This window comes from Physeter macrocephalus, chromosome 7 (assembly GCF_002837175.3).
Source record: "Physeter macrocephalus isolate SW-GA chromosome 7, ASM283717v5, whole genome shotgun sequence".
Taxonomy (NCBI): Eukaryota; Metazoa; Chordata; class Mammalia; order Artiodactyla; family Physeteridae; genus Physeter; species Physeter macrocephalus.
Window position 1 is genome coordinate 35650095 of NC_041220.1, and position 10353 is coordinate 35660447.

A 10353-nucleotide genomic window follows, 5' to 3' on the forward strand; every position below is an offset into this window, starting at 1 on the left:
ATATTAGGGAAGTTTTCAACTATAATCTCTTCAAATATTTTCTCAGTCCCTTTCTTTTTCTCTTCTTCTTCTGGGACCCCTATAATTCGAATGTTGGTGCATTTAATGTTGTCCCAGACGTCTCTGAGACGGTCCTCAGTTCTTTTCCTTCTTTTTTCTTTATTCTGTCTGCAGTAGTTATTTCCACTATTTTATCTTCCACGTCACTTATCCCTTCTTCTGCCTTAGTTATTCTGCTATTTATCCCTTCCAGGGTATTTTTAATTTCATTTATTCTGTTGTTCATCATTGCTTGTTTCCTCTTTAGTTCTTCTACGTCCTTGGTAAATGTTTCTTGCATTTTCTCTATTCTATTTCCAAGATTTTGTATCATCTTTACTATCATTATTCTGAATTCTTTTTCAGGTAGACTGCCTATTTCCTCTTCATTTGTTAGATCTGGTGGGTTTTTACCTTGCTCCTTCATCTGCTGTGTGTTTTTCTGTCTTCTCATTTTGCTTAACTTACTGTGTCTGGAGTCTCCTTTTCGCAGGCTGCAGGTTTGTAGTTCCCATTGTTTTTGGTGTGTGTCCCCAGTGGCTAAGGTTTGTTCCGTGGGTTGTGTAGTTTTACTGGTGGAGGGGACTAGTGCCTGTATTCTGGTGGATGAGGCTGGATCTTGTCTTTCTGGTGGGCAGGTCCACATCTGGTGGTGTGTTTTGTGGTGTCTGTGGCCTTTTTATGATTTTAGGCAGCTCTCTGCTAATGGATGCGGCTGTGTTCCTGCCTAGCTAGTTGCTTGGCATAGGGTGTCCAGCACTGTAGCTTGCTGGTCGTTGAGTGAAGCTGGGTGTTGGTGTTGAGATGGAGATCTCTGGGAAATTTTCACCGTTTGATATTACATGGAACTGGGAGGTCTCTTGTGGACCAGTGTCCTGAAGTTGGCTCTCCCACCTCAGTGGCACAGCCCTGACGCCTGGCTGGAGCACAAAGAGACTGTCCTCCACATGGCTTTTGGGAGGTCTGAGGTCTTCTGCCAGCGTTCAGTGGGTGTTCTATAGGAGCAGTTCCACGTGTAGATGTATTTCTGATGTATGTGTGGGGAGGAAGGTGATCTCCGCATCCTACTCTTCCGCCATCTTCTCCTGTCTCCACCACCAGTAAAGTTTTATCTTGAAATACTAAGGGACAAACCACATCTGGAACAGGGTCACCAACTGTCAGAGAGGTAAACAGAAAGACTCCTTCAGTCACTGAGGGCCAGATGGCACATCTACTATTACACGATTCAGAAGCTAATCTGGGGCGGGGGGAAGCCACCTTCACCATCCTGTCTGGAACATGCACCTGGCTCACCACCCACCTGCAAGCTGCTCCGTACATGCACAGCTATGGAGGGCACAGTTATTTGAACATTCGGATGGGAAATAATCCAAAATATCCATCTTCTGTCACCTCCTTCTCCAGATATTTCAGATGAAAGGAACTTTAGTTTGCAACAGCTATGTGATTTTGGACAAATGAGCTGCACTTTAGTTGTAAAATCAGGGGCCACAATGTCTGTTTCCCCTGTGTTGACTGAGGTGGGGAACAAATGAGATCACAGCTGGGAAAGTGCTCTGGAAGCAGTACTGGGCTACAGGGAGCCGAGCGGCTGTCGTTACTGTGACAGCACATACACAAATGCACTGCGATGGCAAAGGAGGGAGTGGTGTCAATGCAGCAGCGTCTGGGCCTCTCCTGCCTGCTGTCCCACTGCACTCTGCAGGGCTACTCTCACATCCCTACTGTGGGGTTACCTTGTCCCTGATGATTGGATCTGCAACCCACCATATTTCTTCTTGTCTTTTCTCTTCAGTTATTGGTGCCCTGTCCAGGCAGCCCCAGATGTGGATCAGACTCTTTCGTGTCCCTCTGTGTGTAACCCCTTTGTGGCCTATACCACTGACGTGAGTCCAAGTAGCCTTCAGAGGGTCCTTTAAGTTGGCTGGCCTCAATCCCACTTGGCAGGAAGCAGGATAGACTGTGTTGATGGGCTGTGGGGTCAATGACTTGTTATGGTTACCATAGTGACACTCTTACTCTATAGATCAGGCCTAATGCCAGCTATACTCACCTCCTTATAAAAAGCACAATAGCAATAACCTTTGATCTTTTATGTTTTATCACATTCAGACTAACCACCTATATATGCTCAGCACCAATATACGAGGAGGCTGGCAAAGAGGTTTTGTCTCAGGTGTAGACTTTAATAGGTAGTGGCACCTGGCAATACTCTGTTGAGGAAGATTCTGAACTCGGGTCTTAGTTTAGCAGTAAAGAGTATCATGTTCAGTTAATTATGTCTGCCAGTGATGTGGAAAAAGTTGCCAGAGCACGCATGTCACATGTTTGTCATCTGAGTATAAAAAAGACTGATGTCATTTGTTTGTTTACTTTCTTCATCTTCGTGATAAAAAGAGGTGGCTTAGAAAAAAAAGTTTGTGAGTATATTTTTGGGTCCTTTAATAAGAACTTGGTTATAATAGTCTCAAGGTCAATTACCAAAATTATTTGATAGAACTTCCAGATTTAAACCAAAAAGGCCCAAGGCCACAGCCATTCTTCTTTCCATGTCAAATAAGAAGACATCTTCCAGGCTTTTTATTCTTTTTATTTCTTCATCTCATAAATGGCCTGGATATGAAGTCTTCTTAGAGTGGCTCTAAATCTTCTTTCAGAGAACACTACAATTGTTATTATATATATGCATTTGAACAAAAATACACACAGACCAAATCTGAAGTAACTATTTGGAGAGTTCAGGAAAAAACATCTTATAACTTACTTTTTTTGTCTTTAAATTCCAGGCAGTACTTTCAAGGAAGAGTAAATACTCTTTATTTCTGTCCAAATTAGTCAGATCATTGCTTTAATTTTCCACTATACTTTGTGGGTACGGTCAAAGCTAATGAATGAGTTTGCACCTTTCTTTCTGAAATTCAGATAAAGATGTATGTATCTAAACAGGAAAAACAGGCTTTACTTAAGGAAGTAGTTTTCATGAGGGCCACAAACCACATGCTAGGTAACCAGGACTCAAGATATGTTTCCTTTATTTTATTTTATTTTTTTTGTGGTATGTGGGCCTTCCTCTGCCGCGGCCTCCCCCGTTGCGGAGCACAGGCCCAGCAGCCACGGCTCACGGGCCCAGCCGCTCCGCGGCACGCGGGATCCTCCCAGACCGGGGCGCGAACCCGGTTCCCCTGCATCGGCAGGCGGACGCGCAACCACTGCGCCACCAGGGAAGCCCAAGATATGTTTCCTTTAGCGCTCAGTGTCAGCAACTTTGACTCTACTAGTGATAATGAAAGTGTGCAGCCCCTCGAAAAATCTCCTCCGTATCTAGATCATTCATTTCCCATAGCTGATCACGGAGATTGTTAGCTATGATAAATGATAGATTTTGGCTTTTTTCTTAGTTCATTACTTCTGATATTAAAAGAGGAAATGGACATAAACTCCATCTTTCAAAATCTGATCATCTCATTTGCATTTTTCATCCTTTTGTTTTAAGAATTTGATTCACTTTTATATCTACCCCATAAAATGCTGAATTTTTTTTAAATAAAAAGTTAAGATTCAGTTCAGTTTAATTTAGTGAAACTACCATGCTCCTATGTTTTATACTTTAGATGATAAGCCAAAATTTACAAGACTAATCCATTTCCTCTAATCAGTGGAGCTACACTCTTTTACAGTTTGAAGTGATGACTGGACTATATTCTTATAAAACTAGTTCTTTCCCTGTAGGTCTATAAGTACAACCTATTTCTAGTAGATGCCAAATTTCTCTTACTTGATGCCTGGATTTAATTAACAGTAAATAACAATGTTCAAATGTATACACATGCTACTTAAAAAAAATAGGCCTTGGAGATCAGAAATAAAAGGAAAGCAAAAAATCATTATAATGTATTGTGTATTCAAAAATTTAATTTCTTAACTATCTTTAAAGTGGATACCCAGTGCCGTGTTTTCTCAACATGCAAGGGGAAAGGTCAGACGTTTGCATGATGAATTCAATAATTGTATGAGAACTCATTTTGAAATGAGGGCCACATTTCAGAGCAATTTAAAAGATTCTTTATCAATTTCCAGAGCAGTTAGAACTTCTCATTTTTAATAATAACCGCCACATATGAAATGTAGGAATGTTGTGCCTCATAAATAAACACATGAAATATGTGAAATTGAGGCACATGCATGCAAAGGAGGAAGCCTGGCAGCTGGGACACATTAATAATGCCAGAGGGGTCACCATCTGGGCATGTGCGGATAAAACACATCTGCATTCCTGGCAAAGGGCAGCCTGTGCATCTGGATCACATCACCCCGTCCCCCCACCCACGCATCATGGCAGGAGGAATTTCCTGACGAATAAGATGCTGCCGAAAGGTACCATGTTTGTTCTTGCAGCCATGCACATAATGAATCTGAAAATAACTGCTAATCAAGTCAAAACAAAGGAATCTTTTCATTTGTCTAATTGTACAGAATGATGAATGAGTCACACAGTATGAAAGAAAGAAAAAGAGAAAGAAAGTTGTGATGCCCGTTCCCTTTGCACTACAAATCCCAAACTATCTGCAATCATTTGTGGTGTGTCTGTGTGTATTTGTACGGGTGGGGCTGGAGGGAGAGCCGGGGGATGCTCAGAGGTGAGCAGAAAATTATAATTTCCTGGCTCCAGGAAATACTGCTGCTATCAGTTCAAAGTCAATGAAGGAGAGTGTGGACAAATCGAACAAGTAAAAGCACGGAATCCTGGCACATGAAGGGCTCTTAGAAATTCACTTGCTCCATATTTCTATCTTTAAATCAATTGACTGTTGATTTTGCTACTTAAATTCTTAAAGGAGATTCTGCAGTGGCATATATATATGCATGTAAGTATGTATGCAACTATGTATGTATTTGTGTATTAAAAAGATTCGAATAGATAACACTTTATTGGTACAATAATATGTTCTAGTGTTTCACAGCTATTAATAGGCAGGAAGTTTGATTTAAATAGAGCAAATTTTCAATCTGTGGCAAATTATTTGCCTGTGTATTGAGGCAAGTTAACAGTGTATCTGAAGCTGAAATTCTGTGTATTTACTCATCAAGCCTTCTATTGATTTGAAGGGCAATAGAAAGATTCTGTTTTGGTGCGCCCTCCTCCATTTCCTGCAGATACGAAAAACAGGATACATAAAAGAAGGTGGCGAGGGTGTTGTTGAATGAAATTTTTTTTTAAATTAAATGCTATTAAAAGCATTTGGGAATAATTTAACTTTGAGGCTTTGCCTATGTCTATACTGTATCAACACTAGCAGCTGGAAAGAGAAAAATTCAAATATCCAGATGTTCAGTCTATGTTGTGCTAAAAATGTGATTGTGTATTTGCAAACATTCAGGTATTTAGTAGTATCTCAAACAAAACATTAAAAATTTTCTACTTTCTACCCACACTTTTTGGCATCACCTAGGAGCAATTAGTGTTATATTTTTCAACTTTATTTTTTTAATAACCTGTTTCCTTTGCTTTAGGTATTTATGATAAGCTGCTCTGATGTACACAGCTCCTATAGAACATACAACAGAATCAGTCTAGACAAATTAAATGAGCACTTCAGAAGACAGACAAATTTGTTAAAAGCTGTATGTGAAAAAATTCTGAGCTTTTGGATTGGTCTCTCGCCTCTGAAGTACCTGGTCCAAATTATACATGAAATAATGTGAAAGTAATAATACTTTATGCATAATAAATAATACCTTCAGGGCATAAATATTATGTATAAATAATAATAACACCTTCAATGTACAAAGCTGTTCACACACATTATTGTGTGTGTACTTCCTACTTTTTTCTAAATTCCTCCCTTTTTTATCTGTAAACTCCCACTCCCACCATTTATCATTGATTGACTGAATTGTTCTATCCCAGTACACAAATATAGGAGTATCAGAATTGTTAACCTGTACCCCACGGGAAACAACCTTACCCACTAGTGATCACATGCAGCTCCTATTGCCTTCATCTTACAGACTCCTCTCATTTCCAAAGGTACTCAAAGCAGCACCTTTCCCCCTAGTTCCCTTCAATGAGGTTGTTTCACACCCTTGTAATGCACTTACATTTTCTCTTCACGGTCTGCATTTCTCCCTGGGATTCCCTAACCTTCCTAAATGATTTTTTAAAATTTGCATACCTTAAGGTCTGCTTTTTGTGCTGTATAGTTCAATGGGATTTGACAAATGCATAATATCTTGGAAGCAAAATTACAGTATCATACAGATCAGTTTTACCGCCTTAAATTCCCATTTCACTTGCTTATCCTTATCCTTTTCCTTCCCTGAGCCACTGGCAACCACTGATCATTTTATTGTCTTTGTTTTTGCATTTCCCAGAATGTCATATAATTGGAATCATACAGTATATAGCCTTTTTGTATTGGCTTGTTCCTCCATGTCTTTTTGTGGCTTGATAGCCCATATCTTTTTACTGCTGACTAATGCTTCATTGTATGGAGGTACCACAGTTTGCTTATTTAATCATATTTTAAAGGACATCTTGGTTGCTTCCAGTTTGGGGTGATTATGAATAAAGGTGCTATAAATGTTTTCATGCAGGTTTTTGTGTGAATGCAGATTTCAATTCAATTGGGTAAATACCTAGTAGTGATCGCTGAATCATAAGGCTACGTTTAGCTTTGTGAGAGACCGCCCAGCTGCCTTCCAAAATGGCTTTACCACTTTGCATTCCCACACAGCAAGAGTTCCTGCTGCTCAGCATCCTCATCAGTATTTGGTATTGTTAGATTTTTTATTTTAACCATTCTAATAAGCATGTATTGGTAACTCATTATTGTTTTACCTTGCAATTCCCTAATGACAAATGATGATGAACTTCTTTTCATACGCTTATTTGCCATCTGTATATCTTCCTTGATGAGGTGTCTTTTTAGATATTTTGACATTTAACTGAGTTGATTTTTTTTTTTTTTTTTTTTTGCCGTACGCTGGCCCCTCACTGTTGTGGCCTCTCTCATAGTGGAGCACAGGCTCCAGACGTGCAGGCTCAGTGGCCATGGCTCACGGGCCCAGCCACTCCACGGCATGTGGGATCTTCCTGGACCGGGGCACGAACCCGTGTCCCCTGCATCGGCAGGCGGACTCTCAACCACTGCGCCACCAGGGAAGCCCCATTTATTTGCTTTTTATGTCCATGAGATCAGTAATAATGACCCTTTATTCTTTTCTTATATTAGTAATTTGTGTTCTCTCTCTTATTTTTCTTTGTTAGCTGGCTAGAGGTTTATTAAATTTATTGATCTTCTCAAAGAACTAGCTTTTGAACTAGTTTTGAACTCTTAGCATGACTTGTAATTTTTGGTTGAGAAGTTCTTATTGAGGTTCTTATTTGGGTAGTAAGAACATTTAGTGTGAGATTTTGTGTTAATTTGGCTAGGAGTTGGGCTGTGTTTTTTGCTTGCTATGTGTTAGAGGCTCTTCGATTTCCATTAGTATACGTGTTTGTGTCTCCCTTTTTGTCACTGGTTTCCCTAGAAACGCATTCTTGTGTAGCTTGCAGCTCTTTCAGCTGTATTCCACTGTTATACTGGATGCCTGATGATGTGGGGGTCAGGTGATGGGCAGTGGAAGTGTTCTATTATTCTGTGATTAAGCCTTGGCCTTTTAGTAGTCCCCATACTACGACCTTCACAGTGTTTCTGAACTTTTCGTTTTCCCCTGAGGTGAGACAGGAAGGCTAGAGGGGCCTGGAGTTGGGTAATTTCCCTTTCTACACATTGGCTAAGGCTCTGATAAAATCTTTTCCCTTTCGGTGCAGGTCTTTGTCATGGTGAACACTCTGGGTCTAGTTCAAAATAATTAACTTTTCCCCTAACCCTGTCAGAAGCACAAAAGTTTTTCTTGGCTTTTTACCATGAGAAGACTTGGTGGCATCCTTGGAGGTAAAACCTACAAAAATATGGGCGGTCCTTAAGACTGTGGCCCTAGGAGTTTCTCACTCTCACACTGGCCTAAACTCTACTCCCAGCAATTCTTCCAAGTTACCCATTAAGTGTTTCCTCTAGTTTATGGCTCTTGCAGCTTCTGCTCCCAATAAGCAGATCTTAGTTTTGAGTTCCTGTATTCATCTGTCTTTCCAGTTTTGTGGGTGATGGCTTTCCCTGTGACCTCAATTCTCTGATAGGTCCAGGAAAAGTCACTGACATTCAGTTTGTTCAGCTTTTTTTTTTTTCTTGTTATATGGGAGTGATGACTTTCAAGCTTCTTACATATTAGAGCTGAAACTAGAAGGTTTTCCTATTTTTAAAAATTCCATCATTTTAAAGATCAGGAAACTGAGGCTCACTGTGGTAAGTTGAGTAGCTAGAGTCGTCTAACTCCTAAGCCAGTGCTCTTCTCTTCACAGCCTGCCCCTGGTTCCTGGTAATACATCTCACTGAACCAGCCCGGGGAATACTCCCAGACAAAGCAGATGGCAGAGTAGGAGGGTGTGCTAAGGCAGGGTAAACAGGTGTGATGTTTGAAAAAACAATACATCAAAATCTCCTAACAGAGAATGTAAATTAATGGGGGGTGTATTCATTTTAGCTTTACAAAAGCATTCAGAAAAGGACTCTTTTATTAGTAAACTGCTTTTACAGTGTATGATTAAATTTGCACAAATGTTATATACAAGTCATATCACTTGAATGTATTCAGAGTTAACTAATGGTACTGAACACTCACTGTGTAACTAGAAATTCTCACAGGGAAATATTCTAAATCACAAGTCTGAGAGATGGGCTTTATCTGCAGTGTTTGCATTTTGCAGATTAGGAAACCATGATTCAGAGATATTGAAGGAGCTGATCCTTGATATGAGAGCAAATAACTAGTGAGGTTGGATTCTTGTCTCCTCTTTGCAACTAATTAGTGATATGACCTTGACCAAGTTATTTAATCTCTCTGAACTATATTTCACAAAGGGAAGAAAAAAATTATTATCCCCATAAGGTTAACAGCTGATCTTTCAGCAGAAACTGCAAGCTAGAAGGGAGTGGCAGGACATATTTAAAGTGATGAAAGGGAGGAAACTACAAACAAGATTACCCAGAAAGGATCTTATTCAGATTCGACAGAGAAATTAAAACCTTTATAGACAAGCAAAAGCTATGAGAATTCATCATCACCAAAATAGCTTTACAACAAATGCTAAAGGAACGTCTCTAGGCAGGAAACACAAGAGAGGGAAAAGACCTACAATAACAAACCCCAAACAATTAAGAAAATGGTAATAGGAACAATAAATATCATAATTACCTTAAATGTAAATGGATTAAATGCTCCAACCAAAAGACACAGATTGACTAAATGGATACAAAAACAGGACCCGTAGCTTTACAACAAATGCTAAAGGAACGTCTCTAGGCAGGAAACACAAGAGAGGGAAAAGACCTACAATAACAAAACCCAAACAATTAAGAAAATGGTAATAGGAACAATAAATATCATAATTACCTTAAATGTAAATGGATTAAATGCTCCAACCAAAATTGTAAATATTTATGCACCCAACATAGGAGCACCTCAATACATAAGGCAAATACTAACAACCATAAAAGGGGAAATCGATAGTAACACAATCATAGTGGGGGACTTTAACACCCCACTTTCACCAATGGGCAGATCATCCTACATGAAAATAAATAAGGAAACACAAGCTTTAAATGATACATTAAACAAGATGGACTTAATTGCTATTTATAGGACATTCCATCCAAAAACAACAGAACACACTTTCTTCTCAAGTGCTCATGGAACATCCTCCATGATAGATCATATCTTGGGTCACAAATCAAGCCTTGGTGAATTTAAGAAAATTGAAATCATATCATATATCTTTTCTGACCACAGCGCCATGAGACTAGATATCAATTACAGGAAAAAAACTGTAAAAAATACAAACACATGGAGGCTGAACAATACACTACTAAATAACCAAGAGATCACTGAAGAAGTCAGAGGGAAATAAAAATATACCTAGAACCAAATGACAATAAAAACGTGACAACCCAAAACCTATGGGATGCAGCAAAAGCAGTTCTAAGAGGGAAGTTTATAGCAATACAATCCAACCTCAAGAAACAAGAAAAATATCAAATAAACAACCTAAACCTACACCTAAAGCAATTAGAGAAAGAAGAACAAAGAAAACCAAAATTAGCAGAAGGAAAGAAATCATAAAAATCAGATCAGGAATAAAGGAAAAGAAATGAAACAATAGCAAATATCAATAAAACTAAAAGCTGGTTCTTTGAGAAGATAAAAAAATTGATA

The 10353-nt window shown here is 39.2% G+C and overlaps 1 protein-coding gene across 1 annotated transcript in view; it reads right to left on the minus strand.

Moving 5' to 3' along the window:
- Positions 1 to 10353, minus strand: part of RNF175 (ring finger protein 175) — a 73895-nt gene that overhangs the window by 46346 nt on the left and 17196 nt on the right. The window contains 1 exon segment of the mRNA XM_028492553.2: positions 1131 to 1196. Within this exon segment, the coding sequence (XP_028348354.1) occupies positions 1131 to 1196 (66 nt within the window).